Raw genomic sequence first — 21,226 nt, forward strand, 5'->3', positions numbered from 1 at the left:
TGACCACTGCTGGATAAGCATGTGCATGCAATTTAACGGCCATTGTTCTGCCCTCTCTGTCACACCACAACACCAGCACAGGCTCCCTGATGTTGAAAGGTAGAGGGCTTTTCCTCTCCAGCAAGCGTGGTCATCTGCTGGGTCCCTCTATTCAGTTCCACTGTGAACGGTCAGATCCCAAAGACGGAGAGCCCAGTCTTCCAGACACTGTCACTTCCTAGATGCTAAGGACTTTAAGAGTTGGATGCCAAGCCGGGCGGTGGTGGCGCACACCTTTAATCCCAGCACTCGGGAGGCAGAGGCAGGCGGATCTCTGTGAGTTCGAGGCCAGCCTGGTCTACAAGAGCTAGTTCCAGGACAGGAACCAAAAGCTACGGAGAAACCCTGTCTCGAAAATAAAAAAAAAAAAAAAAGAGTTGGATGCCAGTTCTTAACGTATACGTTTCGCAATTCAATAACTGTGTCAATCTCTCATGACCAAAAATATTGCAAATACCCTCTAAGTAAGACCCCTTTAAAATCATAAAATAAGGCTGGGCATGGTGGTTCACAGCTGTAATCCCCATACTCGGGAGTCCAAGGCAGGAGGACTGTTTTGAGTTCAAGACTAGTCTGGACTACAGAGTGAGATTGTTAGAACGCCCCACATCCTCCCGATGAAATCAGACCAGAGTGCCACTGTCTGATGAACTGACCTTGTCCTCAGGAGGTGCCCCTTCATTATTCCAAGGGTGCAGCATCTCTATGGTCCCGGGAATGGGAGCGAAGCCTTTGGCGCCCTCTCCACAGTGGCATAACAGCAGCAAGAGCGGTACAACTGTACAAAGCAAAGCAGAGTCCAGAGTCCATTTTCCAACGAAGGCCACACCATTTAGCATTCACACTGGACTTTTTGGAGCCCAGGTGCTACTTACTTGACACTTCATCTTTATGTTTTGTGTTTCTTCACTGTGGTCGAACCTTCCCAACTTTGCTTTGGTTGAATTACACCAAAGCCTGAAGGCAGACAGAGCCCTCTGACTCAAAGGTTTTATTCATTAGAGAGAGCCTGTCTCTGGCTAGTGAGCAGAATACTGTGATTGGATGAGATCAGATGTAAATCAGAGGACCAAGGTAAAGCCGAAATGTTTTAAGGCTACTGTAGAAATCTTTTTTGTCAGGCTGCTATCTAAGAGATGTAGCAGAGCGATTGAAAGCAGCCAAGCACGGCGGCACGTGCCTGTGATCTCCCAGCGCTTAGTTGCTTGGGAGCCTGAAACCTTGTCTCTCTCTAAAGTTCCATCCAAAACACTTGCACACGCCTGTGCACATGCACACACAAAACCTGGGGGGTGGTAAGAACAGATGAAAACATCAATATGTTCTAACACACCAAAGCTATTGCACTTTACCTCAGAGTGGGGCTGGGTACAAGACCTGACTCTCTGACGCTCCAGTTTGCCTTTCAATTACCTAATACTATTTCCTTTTCTTTGGTTTCTATTTTTGTTTTATTTTCTGTCAAGTGATTATACAACCCAGACAGGCCTTAAACTCAATGTGTAACTGAGAAAGACTCTGAAGTTCTGACACCTCTGTTTCCTCTTCCTAAGTTTTGGGGTCACAAGTGTGCTGTACCACCATGCTCATTTCTATGAAATTTGGAAGTTGAGCCCAGGCATGTTAGGTAAGCGCTCTACCACTGAGCTACACAACCAGCTCCTATAGTAATCAAGTGTCATGGGCTGAGTGACAGGTTAGGCTTCAGAGAAGCTGAGATGGGAAGCCAGGGCGTGGAATCCCTGGGTAAAATATGCACAACCCAACTCCATGGTAAGTCAGAACAAGCCACTCACCAGCAAATAGAACCAATGGGCTAGAGCGCCGCTGTAAATTGTTGGGTTCTGTGTATTTAACTAGCCATCTACAAGTGTCTTTAATGGGTTCCTCTTCTTTCCATGGAGATAGCCCAGGCTCTGCCCAAGTTCAAGTAGACTGGGACTGCAGGCGACCTCAGGCCTTTGGTGGACTGGAGGGCGAGCAGGACTGTCTGGGCTCAGCTTGCTATTGCAAAGACACGCAGAGTACTTAGAAAAGAGTTGACTGTGTCTGAGGCTGGCCAGAGGCAAGCTGAAAAGGCAGGAATGGAGGCAGGGGAGCCTCAATGACTTGACTGTGCAAAGCATGGTTGGATTGGAATAAAAGAGGTTTGTAAAAATAACCTTATATCCACATGGCACATGCACGTGGCAAGCTTTTCTGAAGACCTATTGACACTGTTTCTGGTACTGGGAACCCCCCCACCCCCCGCAGAGCTTATCAAGATGACGTCACTCTGGTGGGAAGACACTGAAGACAGGCTCTGAGGACTTACGCAGCAAGAGCAGCAGGGCCAGGATCATGAGAGCGATTGCGGCGGGCCCCAGGCCAACGTAGTTGTCATACTGGGCTGCTGCACAGCCACCGCCCTTCAGACACTCACAGACGGTGAGCTGAAGGACCTGCGTCTCGGGGCAGCTGAAGCCCTGGCTGTCGGAAATGAGGACGGGGACCTCACTCCTCCCGAGCTTCCACTCGCTTTGCTGCAGCAGCACACTGGTTCCTGGGAGGGGGAGGCACAAGGGAATGAAAACGAGCGGCTGCCGAGGAAAGAGAGACTAACCCACGGGAAGGGTCTTAGTGTAGCTCCGGGTGTGAGCATTATCCCTCCCCAGCCTTCCCCATGGAGTTCATTCCCTGTGTTCATCAAATGTGTCCTTAGATTTCAAAAGAAGTTTGACCAGCAGAGGGGTAGGGTTAGACTCAGCTTTCCTGAGGTTTGTTTTTAACTAACGTGTGTGGCCTAGCAAATGCTGGAACAGCCACAACACTGTCCAGTCAGCAGGAATGCAGCGATGCATGACATGACATTTATATGAGAAAAATTTTCATTCAATGATGTTTATCTTACTGATTATTAAAAAATAAGCTGCCAAAGTAGTTTTCCAGTGTAGCAGAACCTGCACGGTGTCACCCCCAGTTTGGATAAATTTTCAGCACAGGCCCATCTTATTTTTATCTTGTTCCACTCTTTTGAGACAATACCTTTTCTGTATATACCTATTGTTCTGTTTCTTTTCTTAAGAAATTTGATAATAGAATTTCACATTATTTTACAAGCATTAGAATACAGTAAAAGACATATAAAAAAAGGTAAAGAAAGATGTTAACTGATGTGAGATTCCCCTCAGTGTGCTGTGAATATATTTTATTACCATTGGTTAATAAAGAAGCTGCTTTGGTCCTATGACAACGCAGAATAGAGCAAGGTGGGAATTCCAAGCAGAGATAGAGGAGAAAAGAAGGCGGAATCAGGAAGATGCCTTGTGGCCACCAAAGGAGACAGAAGCAGGACAGAACCTTACTGGTAGGTCATAGCCACATGGTGATACACAGAAGAATAGAAATGGGCTAATTTAAGATGTAAGAGTTAGGTAATAAGAAACCTAAGCTAATAGACTGAGCAATGTTTTAATTAATATAATTTCTGTGTGATTATTTCGGGTCTGGGCAGCCAGGAAATGAACAAGCGGCCTCTGCCTACAGTTAGCACCCAACTGTTGAGGCAGGATAATAGCAGAGTTTGAGACCATCATAGGCTACAGAGTAAGACCCTGTTTCAAAAATCAAGCAAACAGAAATGACAACAATAACAACAACAACAACAACACACACACACACAGAAAGAGAGAGAGTGTTACATTTATTTATTTATTGTGGGTGTGGCTATGCCTGTGTGTTCCAGTACCACTGTCAGCATGCGGAGGTTAAAGATGGGTCCTGGGTGTGAACTCAGTAGTTAAGAGCTTGGCATTAAACACCTTCTCCTATTGGGTTACCTTGCTGACATTATTTCTTTGAGACAGGGCCTAGCTATGTAGATTAGGCTGGTCTGGAACTTGATGTGAGGTCAAGGCTAATCTCAAAACAGTTGTCTTGCTTCTGCCTCCCAAGTGCGAGGGTTGTGAGAACCACTGTACCAGACTTGTGTGTGTATCCAAAAAAAAAAGTAACCCAACAAAACTTTCCTCTGAACTATTTTAAGTAAGTTATAATAACTGATAAGATGGTTGCTGATAATTGCTGTAAATTTTTCTGACATGAACACTGCTTGCTAAACAGTTTTCTGGGTAGAATTTTCCGCATTTGAGACTGTCCCAAGGACACTCAAAAGATCACACCAGCAAGAGAAATAAGCCCAAGATACAGTGACTGTGTCCACAGGCGCCGGGTTAGCATGAGCATCAGACCCTTTGCCAGGTCATGTCCATCACAAACTAGCTTTGTGCCTTTTAACAAGTCCCTACACCTGAGTAAGGCCAGCGTTCTCCACCATCAGGAAATGATGCGACTGAGCAAGGATTAGCTGAGACGGTGTGTGCAGAGGGCCCGGCACACAGTACATGCTCAATAAACACATTTTAAAACAGAATTATGAGTTCACTTTGTAAATGTCTGATTGCTGTACATGGCTCCAGTCTCCCCATCTTATGAGACAAAAATGCTTGAGCTGAAATACTCCTGTAGGCTGAGAGCCTCATTTCACAAGCCCCTTGAGAACTACACTGGGGATTACAGTGGAAGTACAATTCGAGAGAAGAAACATGGCCTACATTATTATTGTGACTATTATTTTTGGTATAGGGTCTCACTGTGTAGCTCTGGCTGGGTTGAACTCCTGATGGAGACTAAGCAGGCCTTGAACTCACAGACATCTAGTTATTCTACCTCCCAAGTGCTGTGACTAAAAATGTCACCATGCCTGGTCAGAAAGCATGGGAATTATACTAGAAGTAAAATTTGAGAGAAGAAACAGCCTATGTTATAAACAGCTTTGTTATCTACCATGCTTCCTGTTTAGATTTTGATGTAGGTCAATCATTTACGTACCTTCTTGGTGTACTATTTTCCACTGCTCTGCTGTTCCAGACGGCTGGTCGAGGATGGAGAACGTGAACGGCCCGCTGTTCTGGGGTCCATCCAGATCCTTTGCGGTGACATTCACGTAAGGGGCATCCTTGCAGATACTCTGCACTGGTTCCACCAGCATGGGGCAATTGTCATTGCTGTCTTCAACGGTGATAACAACAGTGCCAGTGACGGTTTTTTGAGGATGATCTTGAAAATAAACAGGAGAGCGTTCTGAGTCTATGGCTGAACACCAGCCAATCAGGTAAGGAGGGCGTGCTAGCCGCTGAGGGCACCTCCCATCTCAACTGGGTCTCAGATTTGAGTCAGTTCTAAGTCACTATGTAAGCAAGAATATGAAGGCATAACCACCAAAGAGATGAGACTTTTATACACAGAACACATGCTTCCTGTGCTGAAAGATAACATCTGAATGCATTTAGTCACACAAAACATCTGTTTAACAACTTACCACTGGATATGGCCACAACCTTTACAGTGTAGGTGCCATTCTGAACATATCTAGATTCAAAATCGGGAATCTTTACAAGCTTAATTTCTGAAGTGGCAGAATCCACGGAGACCCAGTTGTCTATGTCTTCCACTTTCGCAAATCTGTTTCAAAACAAACACCAAGTTCATCCTTAATTCTGGGCACACTGGGACTAACATCCGTACCCTCCTTCAACTTAACTACACCCCATTGTGCAGGTACTTGTTATACACACTGGATTTGAATGTCACGTGGTAGTGGAATAGGCTTATGGTATACAGTATACTGGGATGTTGCCAATATTTAAAAATAACTTAGAAAACAGTGGTTGCCTCAATTGGAAGCACCTAAACATTTTGCGATGCTGTATGTTGTTAGGAATGATGACTTTCAAGTGAACAGGCTAAAAGTGAAGACGATGCATTCTAGGTTTCTTCTCTGAAGTGAGGAAAATCAGTGTGAAAAGCCAGCTACAAGAAGGCACAGGAAATATGCTCATATTAAGTTGTCAGAATTGTATACAGCAAGTACAATTGAGTTTAATATATAAACTACAAACACAAGGCAAACACGAGTCTCTTGGTTCAATGAAATCAATAATTCATTTTCTAGTAAGTAGCTATTTAAGCACATGGGAACAGATGGCTGATCTATAGTAATATTTGTGTACACTATTTGGAAATAACCCACTTGTATGCTTGAACTGCCTTTTATGCCTGCCGTTGTTACTAGTAACTGATTATAGAGGAAGGTATGATCCAGAACTTGGGAGGTGAAGGCAGAAGGATCAGGAGTTGAAGGTTATTCTTGTCTTACATAGTGAGTTCAAGGCCAGCCTGGGCTAATGACACTCTGTCTTCAAACAAACAAACAACACCTAAAGCTGTAAAACTAAAACCGTGAAAATAAAATGTAAAAAGCAGATGGCAGCACATTTGGGTTTTCACAGGTACTTCTGAAAGCCCGTCAGGAATTTGCCTGCCCCGATTATCCATTTCCATAGCCATTTCAAACTAAGTCGTCTAATCGACACGGCACAGGGCATGTGTTACGTGATGCCATGTAAGGAGCTTTGCAACTGATCCGTTGTGGAACTCAGCATTTGGGCAGGACAAGCAGCTCACATGTTATATCCATAAATCACTGGATGGGTAATCAGTTCAATACCACACTATGACAAAATTAAAGACATGATTCTTTTGCTGTCCTTAGTATATCTTTAAAAGGATTTTATTATTTTAATATTGAATTATGTGTAAGTGTGCTTATCTGCGTGTGGATGTGTGCATGCGCAAGCAGATGCCTTCAGAGGCCGGAAGAGGGGGTCAGAGCCTCCGGAGCTGGTACAGGTGACTGTGGGCCACTGAGGCTCTAGGAACCAATCTGGGTCCTCTACAAAAGCTGCAGGTGCTCTAAGTGCCGAGCCATTTCTAGACCTTACCGTCTTTATGAAGACTTCAAAAGCAGGAACTACTAATGAGTTAAATGGTTTAACTTAGCTGTGCCTCCCAGAACTTATGAAAACTCACAAATGCGAGTGGATGGTTAGGTCACTCCTGTTCTAAAGTGCACGCTAAAGAAGGAAGGAAGACTCTTTTGGTAAAGAAGCATATTTTATTTTCTTCAAAGAATGCACACCCTTTTCATAATAGTCACAGGCCTTGATACAAATAGCAAAAATTAAAAAAAATGCCAGGAGGCCATTCTCAATAGTATTAGAACATACAAGCTTCTCAGCAAATGTGGAGAAAAATCACACAGAGTCCTCTAGTCTGGGGACTTGGTTACATGTGGCCCTGTGGGGCACACAGAGTAGCAGAAGCTAAAAGAAGACCCCTGTGAAAGGGCGAATAAAAGATGCTTACAAAGACGTTAGTGGAAGGCACTTATTAGTACCAATTTGGGGAAGAGTCACCCACTCTATGGCCCATAGATTCCATTAATGGAGACTCAGGAAATATAATCAGACAGTTGGGGAGCTTTCCTGCCACAGCTGGTCCTGTTTTTAGATGTTTTATGAAGCGCCAGCACCCAGGGACACAGGCCTAAGGAAGGTGAGCACCAGAGCGTCTTTGTTATAGAGCAGAAGGTCTCCAAGCCTGTGTGTCTGAGCTGCAGGAGGAAGTCTTCAAACTCAACTACGTAACTTAATAAACAGCAGCTTTGTATAGAGAGATGCACTCTGATAATCTTAAAAGATGTTAGTGTAAGCTATAGAGACAGGGCAAAATGAACTTCTGAGCACGGTGACTGCAGATGTATTCTTAGTAATGACCATTGTGACCTCTCCCACCCCCAATACCCAAGTTCCCTGGAAAGATGGTTCAGTGGTCAAGAGTGCTTAGCCATCTTGGAGAGGACCAGGCTTCCATTCCCAGCACCCACCAAGTGGCTCACAAGTGCCTGTAACTTTAGATCCGGGAGCCTGGCTCCCTCTTCTGATGTCTGTGGGTTCATGCAGACATGTGGTACAGATATTTATTCATGTGCACAAGGAGAAAATCTCACCTCTCCTTGAAATAAATAAAGTGGCTTAAATAAAGATTAAGTCTCAGAATTTATTTGTACATAAATTACTACTCCCATACTGAAATGTGTGAAATTACATCCCCATCCTCTCAAGCTCAGGACTGAACCCAGGGCCTTGCATTTGCTAAGTAAGCAATCTACTTCTGAGCTAAATCCCCAAGCCCAGGAACGTGTGAAACTATTAAAACGATGCGTGTGTAAAGTAGAATTTGTGACAAGATTCTCTCTTCATTCACCTATTTGAGACAGGGTGTCACTGTACAGCTCAGGTTGGCCAGGATCTCAGAATCCCCCTGCCTCAGCCTTCACAGTCCTGGTTATATTAGTGTGCTGGCATCTTTTGCATGTGGTTAACCTTATCTGCTGCTTCCTCACCTCCTAGTATGCTGGGAAATAAGAGAATTTTACAGTTATTTTCTGAGACACTTTCAGCCTTCTCTAGTAACCAGCCCAGCCCTGCTCCACACAGAGGCTGACGGAAAGATGGAAACTCCGCCTTCCTTTAACGGTAGGCTCAGTTTAGGGAGAACTGATTTTAGGGCCTTCCTCAAACTGTAATTCTGGGGTGTGAAGGAATGAGCTGCTATGATTTTCTAATGAGTTTTGAAAACCAACATTTAAAAACCTGGCATGTAAGGTATTGAAACCTGGAAGCACACTCATAGCCATATCTTACTTTACTTTGGCTGCTTGTCCAGTGTCTTCATCAAAAACTTGAAATTTTCCGATCGACTGGCTGAGGCTGGATCTATCCATCGCTTCACTGGCTCGGACGGAGACCACGTTGCTCTTGAAATGGATGCCTTCAACCACGTTCTTGACCTTGACCGTGATGGGGATGGGCGTGGGCTTGAACTTGTTCCTAACAGACTTGTGGAAAGCTGCTTTATTAGTGACAACGATGCTGAAGTTGAGATCCTTCATTGTCTCGTAGTCCACTTCCTAGAGAGACAAAGCCAACATTACTGCAGAGGAAGAGGAGCCCATGAGCACACGCAGAGACACATGATTTAAACCTGGGGACACAGCTGCACAGGCAGTCCACTGTCACACCGACAGCAACCAGCTGCAAATCCTATTAGCTTGGAAATCCATAAATATGAAAGGTTTAGGAGGTTTCATTATTATTGTTTTTTTTATTATTTTTTGAGAATTTTACTCAGTGGATTTTGATCAGCTTCACGTCCACCTCACAACCTTCCAGCTCTGCCTCCACTTTCCTTCTCACTGAACTCTGTGTTCTCTCTCTCTCTCTCTCTCTCTCTCTCTCTCTCTCTCTCTCTCTCTCTCTCTCTTTCTCTCTTCCTCTCTCTCTCAACCCATGGAGTCCAGTTTGTGCTGTTCAGTTACTCTTGGGTAAGAGGTCTGCCATAGACTGTGTCTATGCCACGCCATTAAAACTGACTCTTCCTTTTCCAGCAGCCTTCAAATGCCAATAGCTTCCCAGTAACGGCTGGAACTTGGTACCCAACTTTCCCCTCCATGCCAGGAGTTTGTCTGGCTTGAGCATGTCTTATATATGATGTCACAGTCTCTGTGAGTTCACATGTGACAAGAAACACTATCTTTGAAGTCATCTACTACCTCTGGCCCTTACAATTATTAGTATTTTTGGAACAAAAAATATAGCTCTTTTGTGGCCTAGAACTCACTCTGCAAGCCAAGCTGGCCTTGGATGTTTCTCCATCTTTCTGCTCCCTGCAGTAGGTGCTGCCTTAGGTGGCCTGATCCTCCATGTCTAACAAAGCAAGTACTTTCGATTGATTTTTATAAAGGTCATAACTGTTTTCAGAAGCATATATTTCTACCTTTTTTTTACAAGTAAAAGATTTTTTTTTGCAATAGGGAAATTCATGGGCATTTAGTAAAAATTAATATTTAGTAACACACGTTCCATGCATTTGTTTTGATGAATGGGTGTGGAGTACATGGTGGCTGTGCTGGACAGTTATCTCAACACAAGCTAGAGTCATCTGAGAAGATGGGGTCTCAATTACGAAAGCGCCTCAATAAGATCGGGCTGTAGGCAAGCCTGTAGGGCCTTTATAAAATTGGTGATTGATGGGGGTGGGTCACCCCTGGGCTGCTGGGGTCTTAGGTTCTATAAGAAAGCAGGCTGAGCAAGCCATGACGAGCAAACCAGTAAGCAACACTCCTCCATGGCCTCTACATCAGCTCCTGCCTCCAGTCTCTCCAGCTTACTTTTGGTAGTGGGTTTCATCATGACTCTAAGACAATGGCACTGCAAGCTCTGTTCCTAAGGTAAGGTTTCCTTTCCTTTTCCTTTCCTTTCTTTCTTTCCTTTCCTTCCTTCCCTCTACCTCCCTGCCTACCTCCTCCCCCCTCTCTTTCTTTCTTTCTTTCTTTTTTTTTTGTGACAGGGTTTCTCTGTGCAGCCCTGGCTGTTGGTAACTAGCTCTGTAGACCAGGCTGGCCTCGAACTCAGAGATCCACCTGCCTCTGCTTCCTGAGTGCTGGGATTAAAGGTGTGCGCCACCACTGCTTGGATCCTAAGACAGATTTTACACTGCACCTTAACATGCTAAAGAATCTGATCTTTCCTGGTGTAAAGAGAAAGCCCAGGGAAATACATTTAAACAATAGCCTGCTCCCTACTTTTGCAGTGCAATGAGCATCTTTCCTCTGGGCTGCTGAGTCCAAGGCAGATCAGCCTTCCTTCAGCAAGCTCTTGGTAAACTCTGCTATTTACAACACCCACTAGGCAGTTTGTGTGATCACCATGTACATAGTGTATGTTCTAACTCTCAATTTTAAAAATAAATATTGGTATTAAGCTACACTTAACTCACTTAGTCAATCTGTGACTAGCTTTTGAGCAATTTACAATTTTTATATAAAATTGATGTTGTTCTGAGAATTTTTATGCAGCTATTTTTTCCCCTGTATTGACTTATATATAGCCTATCATTAAAAAAAAATCACCTACCCAAATTCACTTGGATTCTAGCCTTTCATCGCTTTTATCTCTGGCAGTGTTCTGAGTAGGGTAGGTGTGGGCTTGTGCTTCAGCGTATTCTGCATCTTCCCTAGTGACTGGATGATCTCGGGATCCCTTCCCTGTGGATTTGCTGTTTTTTACATCTGTCCTGGGATTTGCTATGTAGACCAGGCTGGTTTTGAATTTACAGAGATCTGCCTGCCTCTGCCTCCTGATTGCTGGGATTAAAGGCGTGTACCACCACCGCCACACAGATGTTCATCATCATCATCATCATCATCATCATCATCATCATCATCATCATCACTGTTTTTTAAGACAGGGTTTCACTTTGTAGCCCAGGCTATCCTGGAATTTCTAATGAGGTCTAGGTTGGCCTTCAACTTTCAACAGTCTCCCGCAAAATGCTGGGATTATAGGTCCAAATCACCATATCCCACCAAGTTTTAATTTATTTGGCACTGGGGATTAAACCGAGGACCTCACGCATACTAGGTAGGCCGTCCACTGCTGAGCTGAATTACACATGCTCTCCAAGACTACTTAATTCAGTTTTTCCTTTATTGACCCAGGAGACATAGGAAAGCAGACTACTGTGTTCCAAAGTGCAGCCCTTACAACACTTGCGGTAAAATCACGATATGATTTTAAAATCATAACAAACAGCAAGTTATGGAGCCCTGGCCCACCAAGCTCACGCTAGATAGTGAGCTGCCTGGAAGTGTGCCATGCGAGGCCATGTGGCTGGGATCTGAGTTCCTGACTTGGCCCAGTAAGGATGTCTCTGATCCTGAGCAAGGTTGATCATGTCCTCATAAAGCACCCGTGAGAGTATGGGGCTCAAAATATGTTGGTTTCTCCAACAGCCGCAGTCTGCTCTGATGGCAAACACTCACAACTCACCTTGACAAGGGTCACAATCCCTTCATTAGTCTGCGTGTCAGTCTCAATGTGGAAATAACCCCCTTCATTTCCTGATGCAAATGTAAAATTTGCTAACCAGTTATCTGAGCCTATTTCATCTGCATCGGTCACTTTGATACGCATGACTTCCACATTGACTTGGTTTTCTTCCACAATCCCTTCATACTGCAAAACATGAAGAAACACACAGCTTTTATTAATGCAATAAATCAATTTTAGTTGGGACTCAAGAAATAGTAAATGTACTATAAAAATAAGTTACCAATTTATTTTCCACCACAGGTATATTGTCATTGACATCCAGGATCTGAATCTGAACTTGAGCCTGCTGTACGGGTTTATCTGTTATCTGCCCATCGGCATCTCTTGCTTCCACTATCAAGGAATAGCTGCTGTGTTCCTGCAGAACAATAAAAAATGAAGAAGACCCATCTGAGGAGGGAATTAGTACTTCTGGAAGCTGCCTTTCTGGTTTTGGTTCACCCTACCCTTAGGAAATGAATCACTGTCTAGTTCATTCACAAGTAACCTCCGTGGTCTATTGCTGGTTTGGGAATGCTATTTATATGTAGTCAGAGCTTTTACAGAAAGGTGGAAAACTTGGGGGAGTTTTTGATAATCCTACTGTGTCACTGGGAACAGTCTGAGGAGACGGCTTCTTCAGACAAAGGTGGACTGTTCGAGATGTAGCTTGTTCTGTGCTGGAGGAAGCTGTGGGACTGAGGCGGTCACTTTTGTTCTGCTCCTATACAATTTCATCCAAGTTAAATGCCAAGTCAGGAAGACTTGGCCAGGGGAGGTAAAACTTGGAAGGCTTGGTCCAGACTCCTGTAGAGAGAGGACGCCTAGGAAACATGTCCAACAGATGCCCTGATGTCAAATGTCACTCAAAAGTAAGAAAAAAAAAACCCAAACCAAAGCCAAACAAAAAATAGTGTATTCTTTTCTGGAGGTGGAAGCAGGAGGAACAGAAGCTCCTGGTCATCCTCAGCTCCATGAGAAAACATAAAAAAATCAGATCATAGCACAAAGCAAAACAATAGAGAAAGTGAACCCCTTTCTTATATGTGGTCTCCAATCCATGGCTCCATTCATCGAGTCTGGGGCTAAAGGGACTTAACAGCCACTTCAGTGTGGGAGGGTCCTGTGTGGGATAGAGGAGAGTCTCATCTCTGCGGTTAGCTGCTTGCTTGTCTGGACACAGACTTAATCCTTTTGAGCCCCAGTTTCCTTATGTGTAAGATGGGAATAAGAGCTGGATTTGCCGCACACGCACACAAGATAAACCTGGAGGCTGCCCGAGGAGTGGCAGCTGTGACGATCAGCTCCACGCCCACACCTCGGAAACAGCAGCTTCTCGAGGAGCACTAGAGGAGTCTTCCCCACTCAAGATTCAGGCGAAAGTGCGTCAGCAGAAGTTAGGACTCACTGAGACCTTACGTTTCAGAGAGATCTCAACAGGAATGCTGGCCAAGGTCCTTCCTGTTGAGCAGTTGACTCCCAAACACGACACAGTGCGTCTGTTCAGATTTACGTCTGGTAAAAGTGCTGTGTCCTTGGAACTGCTAACACTTGACTCTGCTATGCTGTTAACATTTTTGCGCATGTGGCACTTAAAGGTTATTGATCTCCCCTTTGATTAAATATTAGACTTAGGGATTGGAGAGATGGCTCAGTGTGAGCCCTGGAAGCTTTCTCAGAGGACCCAGATCTGTTTCCAGCATCTACAGCGGCTCACAGCTGTCCTATAATTCCCATTTCAGGGGATCTGATGCCCTCTTCTGATCTCCACAGGCCCCAGGCACACATCGGAGCACAGATATACATCAGTGCAAGCAAGATACTCACATACATAAAATTAAAACTCCTTTTGAATTAGAAATAAAAAAGAACAAGGTTCGAGAGAATAATCTTTCTGGGGAACAACTCAAAGTTTCCTTTGTGATTCAAAGCAAGAATTTTCTCCATTATGAGCTTTTTGATTTTCTTTTTTTTGTTATTGAGCGCAAGTCTCACTATCCAGCCCTGGCTGGCTTGGAATTCTCTTATGGAAACTAGGCTGGCCTCAACTCACCGCTAGTCACCTCTTCCTCCTGAACGCTGGGACTAAAGGCCTGCGCTATCAGGCCAAGCACTGTCTGTGAAGCTGATTTCACTATGTCACCCAGGATAAGTCAGAGCTCCCTATGTAGAGCAGGCTAGCCTTGAACTTGAGCAAGGCAGAGCTCCCTATGTAGAGCAGGCTAGCCTTGAACTTGAGCAAAGCAGAGCTCTCTATGTAGAGCAGGCTAGCCTTGAACTTGAGCAAGGCAGGCAGAGCTCCCTATGTAGAACAGGCTAGCCTTGAACATGAGCAAGGCAGAGCTATGTAGTACAGGCTAGCCTTGAACTTGAGCAAGGAAGAACTCTCTATATAGAACAGGCTAGCTTTGAACTTGAGCAAGGCAGAGCTCCCTATGTAGAGCAGGCTAGCCTTGAACTTGAGCAAGGCAGAGCTCCCTATGTAGCCTTGACTTGAGCTGCCTTCTGAGAGCTAGGAGTGCAGATGTGCTCACGGTCTGAGCCTTCGTGCTAAGTTTTCCAATCTGTTGCTTATTTCACCCATTTCAGCATGAACACGACACACCTCAGTTTGGCCTGGTCACATTCCAAGAGCACACTAGCCACACAAGGCTACCAACTACCATGTCGGGCAGCGCATTCCCACACGATGATCCTTTCCCCACATTATTCCACAGGTGAGGAATGCAGGACAAGTGAAAATTAGAAAAATAAAGAGTGGAAAGACTAAAAAAGGAGAGAGTGTAAAAAAAGGAGGATCGTATATAACATTAACTTACCTCTCTGTCCAAAGTAAAACTGGTTGTATAAATCTCGCCTGTGTCTTTTTTGAGGTAGAACACGGGAGTGTTGGCAGGCTCCTGAGAGACAATTCTGTAGGCGATTTCGGCATTGCGGGTAGTGGGGTCATCCGCATCCGTAGCGATGACTTTCATCACGAGTGTATCTGGCGTGAGGAATAAAAGTGTTGAAGTAAGGGTGCTTACAAATCCTCTTGGTTTTTCCTTACAGGGATCTATGGTTCTTATCAGAATGACACTATACCACTATCGGAAATTTATCTGGATGGGGACAGAGAGATGGCTCAGGGCTGAAGGCATTTGTTGCCAAGCCTGACAAACTGAGATAGATACTTGGGGCGACAAGACGGGAGGAGAGAACTGACCCTCACAGGCTCTTCTCTCACGCCAAGCATTTGTCACATGAATAACTATACATAGAATACTAGGAACGTTTTGAAAAATTGCTATATGAGGGCCACACATTTAATCTTATAGCCAAGACCACTCATGTTTATTATCCAAGATCCTGGATGCTTATTCAGATGCAAGCAAATTAGGATTAGTACAACTGTTCTTTTTATTATGACCAAAGAGAGCGCTCTCCTTCAGGTCTTAGGGAGCGCATTGCATCGAACAATACCAGCAGCAGGTCTAATAGTGAAATAATACAAGTCAGAGGTCAACGACACCCCACGTAGCCCCAAGCCAGGAGGCTGCTTGTTTTTGCTCACAAAGCTTGACTAGAACACAACCCTGCCCATTTTACAGTGTCTATAGCTGACTTCCCCTTACAGGCGCGGGTTTGAACAGTTGCTGTGGAGACCTTACCTGCTGCATTAATCTAATCTATCATCTTTTTCAGAAAGGTCATGATTCTTAAGGTTCTTTAAATTTAAAATAACAAGAGGTCCAAACCTGGAGTGATGGATTTATTATCATTCTTCCTGAGTAATACTTAACTTTTACTAAAAGATAGAATTTTATGTTTTTATATATGGGGAATAAATAACCTTGGTTTTACATTTCAACAACAAAAACCAACCAAACAAACAAAAAGAAAGGAAACATATTTGGGTTTTGGGTCTGGAGAGATGGCTTAGTGGGTAAGAGCACTGGCTGCTCTTGCAGAGAACTCAGGTTCAGTTCTTAGCACCCACATCAGGTGGTTTACCACTGCCTGTAACTCCAGAGGCACCTGCCCACAGGTGATGCACATACAGTCAAGCCCTCACATGCAAACACACAGAATTAAAAGAAAAGAAGCCATGTCCTTACGGGCAGCACTCAATTCTTCAATAGACCCAACAAAGACATCCTGTTGGAACACTGGTTCGTTGTCATTGATGTCGAGAACTTTGATGCGTAGCTCTAAGGGCTTCTCCAGGTTGTTTCCTCTGGAGTCCAGGGCATAACCTGTCAGCTGAATTGTGACAGGAACAAGAACAGATTTAAGCTAAACTTAATCAATTGTTATGGTATAAACATAAAAAATCATAAACACATAAAAACAAAGAAGAACAATGAATAAGGGTAAAATTTCTCTTACCAGAAAATACGGTGTTTCTTCCCGGTCAAGAATGCTGGTAACGTTTAGGTTTCCTGTGTTTTTATCGAAGACAAATATACCAAAAGGTGGCTCTGTAATTCCCTTCCCAGTGTATTTGTAGGTGATTTTTATCCCTTTTTCTTCTGCAAGGTCAGAATGTATCTGATGCAAAAAGAACAGGGAATGTCTCAAGTTAAAACCTTTATAAGACATTTTAATGATAATGTCCTGTTGAAGATGCCACGGTATGGACAGGAGGCAGGTGGCCCAAGACATGTAGTGGTCACATAGAGCCATGGTCTAATCCCCTCTCAGCATACACGAGTGTGTGACACTGGCTAGTGGCCTCCCTGGGTTTCAGTTTCCTATCTGTGAAATGGAAACTAGGATAAAGCTCACCGTTTACGACTGTTGTGGAATTAAGATATAGTTGGAGCACATCTTGGAGGGCAGCAGGATTTTTCATCTTTCTTTGGTGTACTATGATAGAAACCAGTGACTTACGCATGCCGGCAGAGAGCTCTTACTGAGCTACTTACTGAAAGTAGGTTTTATGAGATAGGATTTCATACAGCCCAGGCTAGCCTCCAGCTTGCTTGTAGCTGTGTAGCTGACCATGAACTCCTGATCCTCCTGCATTTATCTCCCCAGAGAAGGGGTTATAGGCACGTTCCACTAAGCCTGACTCAGGGGGAGTATATTTTAAATTTGGTACAGACAGGTAGAACACTGCAGAATAAAAATCACTTTCATGGGCTGGAGAGATGGCTTAGAGGTTAAGAGCATTGCCTGCTCTTCCAAAGGTCCTGAGTTCAATTCCCAGCAACCACATGGTGGCTCACAACCATCTGTAATGAGGTCTGGTGCCCTCTTCTGGCCTGCAGGCATACACGCAGACAGAATATTGTATACATAATAAATAAATAAATAAATAAATAAATAAATGTTTAAAAAAATCACTTTCATAAATCCACCCATTTGCCTGGAAGGTATGAAGAGAGCATCTTCCCAGACAGGGGTAGATACAGCTAAGTACTTCCTCTGTTTGGAATAAATACGTTGGCGGATCAATACTGTTGCTAGCCTGCTGGGTGCCCTCCAGCCTCTTTGCTCTCCACAAGCGGTCTTATTCCCACCTATGTTTCATTAGTCGTGTTTCCCTGTGCTCCCTCCCCTAGGCTTCTCCGTGTCTGTAGTTTGTCGTCACACATCACTGAAGACATAGATCCCTACCGGCCCAACCAGCTCTCTGGACTGACACCTTAGGATTAATGACACATTCTTCCCACGGTTTCCCAAATACCCTGGGGTGGGGCTGTGGGGAGAACTGCTTTTAGGTGGGGAGTTGGAAAGTATGGAGAATTTCCTGAGATATTTTGCCTTCCGTATAAAGTATTTTAAGATGAATTTTATTTTTAATTACGCGTAGGTATGTAGCGAGATGGGGATGGGCGAGTTTGTGGATGTGAATGCAGAGGCCTGCAGAGGCCAGAGGGCAGCATCACATCTCCTGGCGCTGTAGTTACGGTGGCCAGGTGGTTGTGAGGCGCAGGAGGTGCTGGGAACTGAACTCAAGCGAGTGCTCTTCCTACTGAGCCATCTCTCCAGCCCCTTGCTTTTTGTGAAAATTTTACTTAAAACAACTGGGTAATTAAAATAAATAAGGACAGAAAACACTTGTTAGACTCATAAGAGTCAGTTTTACGGAAACCTATTGACAGACAGTATGAAGGTCTCAGATACAAAAAACAGCAACAAAACCAAAAGCAAGCGAAGTCCCACATTCAGCTGCTTGCTGTACACACGCGGCTTTGTGAAGCCACAGAGGAAGTCTCGACTTGAGAAGGCTTTTATAAAACAATTCGGTGGGGCTGGAGAGATGGCTCAGTGGTAAAGAACACGGACTTTTCTCTTAGAGGACCCAGGTTGGGGTCCCAGTACCCACATGGTGGCTCACAACTGTCTGTAACTCCAGTTTTGGGGGATCCAACACCCTCTCCTAGCTTCTGTGGGCACGGCACCCACACATTCATGTGGGAAAACACACATAAAATAAAAATAAAAAACAATGGTCATGTTTAAAAAAACAAATAAAAGTAAATACAACATGGTACTGGAAAAAGGAAACTATTGTCTTTGGTTCTATAACTGTATTTCTCTTATAGAAACCCTTTACAGATAAGACCGGAAAGTTGAAGATCAAACTCAGATGCAGGCGAGCATGCATTTATGTGGATGCTACTGAGCACCCACTTCGTAAGCAAGGCACTGACTACGTCCTTGGGAGCTTCTGTGCTGAGGGGGGTGGGTAACTAGCAAGCAGAGCCTGGCCAATGTCTAGCACAAATATGCTGTGAGCCAAACTCGTACAGGTAAGAGCACAGACAGAAAAGAGAGGGAGGTGGAGAGGAGGCGACACTCGATCAGGGATGTGATGATGCTATGTATTAAAAATCCCCCGGGGAACCGACTCCGGGAAGAGAGAACTGCAAGGACCCAGGATAGAGGCTGGAGCAAACAGTGGCCAGATCAGCACATGAGCTTCCACAGACCGGGCAGGGGGCATTTTCCTCTCTGCCTTTCCCTTAGCTGATTTCAGGCCTCAGTAATGGGTGGGCATGCTTTGGTTTGTCTTCAGAAGTTTGCTCTTGTTAATTCCAGAGAACAGATGTTACGTGGGTGAAGATTTGGCAAGAGCGAAATCAGGAAGACCAGGTGTGAGGTGGAGGGGACAGGGACCCTGGCAGTGGGGCTGAGGAGGAGGAGGTGACAGGAACCCTGGCAGTGGAGCTGAGGAGAAGGGGAGGAGACAGGGACCCTGGCAGGGGGGCTGAGGAGAAGGTGGAGGGGACAGGGACCCTGGCAGGGGGGCTGAGGAGAAGGTGGAGGGGACAGGGACCCTGACAATGGGGCTGAGAAATGGATGGTTTGTGTTGTGTTTTGAGGGTAAAATTGATAGGAACGGCTAGATTTCCAACTTGAGACCTAGGTAGGGGCCTCTAACTTTCCATCGTGAGGAGGAGTGGGGTCTATGAGTGCCACCCTTCCTGAGGAGGCAGGACTGTTCACGGTTGCTGGAGGAGATGATGCCATTTCTAATGGTGTAGTCACTCTGGACAATGTAGGAAGACAGACAGAAGGGGAGCGGAGGGCAGCAGGCTGTGAAGTGACAAACTGCGGGTATGTGGAAAACTATGAAAGCATAAAGGAGGTTCAGCAAGATGGCTTGCTGGGTAAAGGCGCTTTGCTGTCAAGCCTGATGGCCTGCCTTCAGTGCCTGGAACACACATGGCAGAGGGAGAGAACAGACTCTTAGAAGTTGTCCTCGGACCTTACATGATTGTGGAGCTTCTCCACTAATCCAATGTGAAAATAATGAATAAATACAGTTAAAAGAAAACAAAACACACACTGACATACATACACTGGCACATGTAGGCACTCATACACACACTCACACACACTTACATGCACACATATACACTGACATACATACACTCGCACATGTAGGCACTCACATACACACTCACACACTTGCACATGCAGAAACTCACACTTGTATATGTAGAAACTCACACACTCACACATGCACACACACTCACATGCACACACACACACTTGCACATGCACACACACTCACATGCACACACACTCTCATGCACACACACACTTGCACATGCATACACACTCACATGCACACACACACTTGCAAATGCACAGAACTCTCAAACACACACTTGCACATGTAGACACTCACACACACTTTCACATATAGACACACACACACTTGCACATGCACAGAACTCTCAAACACACACTTGCACATCTAGACACTCACATACAGACTTGCACATGCACAGACACTCACACATGCAGACACTCACACATGCACACACTCCCACAGCCATATTCCTCACCTTGGCAATTGGGTTTTTTCTGGAAAGGTCCTCTCCCTCCCGGAGAGCCACAGGAGCCGTGATCCACGCCCGCTTCTGCCGCAGCAAGTGACTGTGCTTAGGGACCACTTTGTCTTCTCTACTGGTGCTGAAAACCTGTTAACAAGGTTACCTTCAATTATTACATCCCCAAAGCTGTAGTGAGACATTCTGCCTTAAAATTAAATATAGCGCACATTTTAATGTTTTAGTTAAAATAAACCTATTTGATTAAAAAACAAAATAGTGCAAAACTTGAGATATGTTTTGCATTTTTTAACAAGCCGCACTTACGTAGAGGAAATGTATACATTCTAACAAACTCTACAGGCACATGAGAGAGAGGGCCTCTAAGGGTTCGCTTTCCATAGTAAGAAGAGGTTCCCAAGGCAATGTCCACAGAAGCCCAACAACCAAGCTAGTCCCTTACAGATTAGAAAGAATACTTTGTCAAGGGCTTTCTTTCCGACTGACAACTGAGTTTAACTTTCTGTGATGACTTTTGGGTTGAAAACACATGACTCTGTGTTTTAGGACTTTCTCCTCAGACATGGGCTGATATAAATTTGACCCCAGCAGGCACGGTTGTGCGTGTGTAATCCTAGCACCTGAGAAGTATAGGCAGGATTCTAAGTTTGAGGCTAGCCTAGGCTATGGGCCTAGCCCAGCTCTACCATTAGTAAATAATTAAGTTTGCCCTTTTCTTATTTTTAAAACTTGACATGGGAAAATTATTTAGAGTATTTTCAATTAGGTTTTATAGAGATTGCGTATATATTTTAAACATTTATTTACGTGTGTGTGTGTGTGTGTGTGTGTGTGTGTGTCGGGGGTGTGCATGGAGGTCTGGGGACCACTTTAGTAGTCATTTCTCTCCTTCCTCCATGTTCTTGGAAACTGAACTCAGGTCCTAAGGCTTGACCGCAGGCGACTTTACCTGCTGGGCCATCTTGTTGGCCTGTAAATATTTTTTATCCAAGGAAAATTTCACTGCAGCTGACTTAGTGTCTTAAGATCAGAGTAATTCCGCACCAGGTTCATCTCATCTACCCGTGTTGTTATTCTAAATAA

General features: G+C 44.6%; 1 protein-coding gene across 2 annotated transcripts in view; it reads right to left on the reverse strand.

Moving 5' to 3' along the window:
• Window positions 1-21,226, reverse strand: part of Dsg2 (desmoglein 2) — a 46,377-nt gene that overhangs the window by 8,213 nt on the left and 16,938 nt on the right. For both annotated transcript variants that reach the window (XM_075969250.1, XM_075969249.1), the window contains exons 3-13: window positions 20,138-20,272; window positions 16,221-16,382; window positions 15,950-16,094; window positions 14,672-14,838; window positions 12,094-12,231; window positions 11,811-11,996; window positions 8,625-8,890; window positions 5,399-5,541; window positions 4,909-5,136; window positions 2,354-2,581; window positions 696-817 (exon numbers count right to left, since the gene is read on the reverse strand). In XM_075969250.1, coding sequence (XP_075825365.1) covers window positions 696-817; window positions 2,354-2,581; window positions 4,909-5,136; window positions 5,399-5,541; window positions 8,625-8,890; window positions 11,811-11,996; window positions 12,094-12,231; window positions 14,672-14,838; window positions 15,950-16,094; window positions 16,221-16,382; window positions 20,138-20,272 — 1,920 coding nt within the window. The remainder of the gene's footprint in view (window positions 1-695; window positions 818-2,353; window positions 2,582-4,908; window positions 5,137-5,398; window positions 5,542-8,624; window positions 8,891-11,810; window positions 11,997-12,093; window positions 12,232-14,671; window positions 14,839-15,949; window positions 16,095-16,220; window positions 16,383-20,137; window positions 20,273-21,226) is intronic.

Source organism: Microtus pennsylvanicus, chromosome 4, assembly GCF_037038515.1.
Source record: "Microtus pennsylvanicus isolate mMicPen1 chromosome 4, mMicPen1.hap1, whole genome shotgun sequence".
NCBI classification, from domain to species: Eukaryota; Metazoa; Chordata; class Mammalia; order Rodentia; family Cricetidae; genus Microtus; species Microtus pennsylvanicus.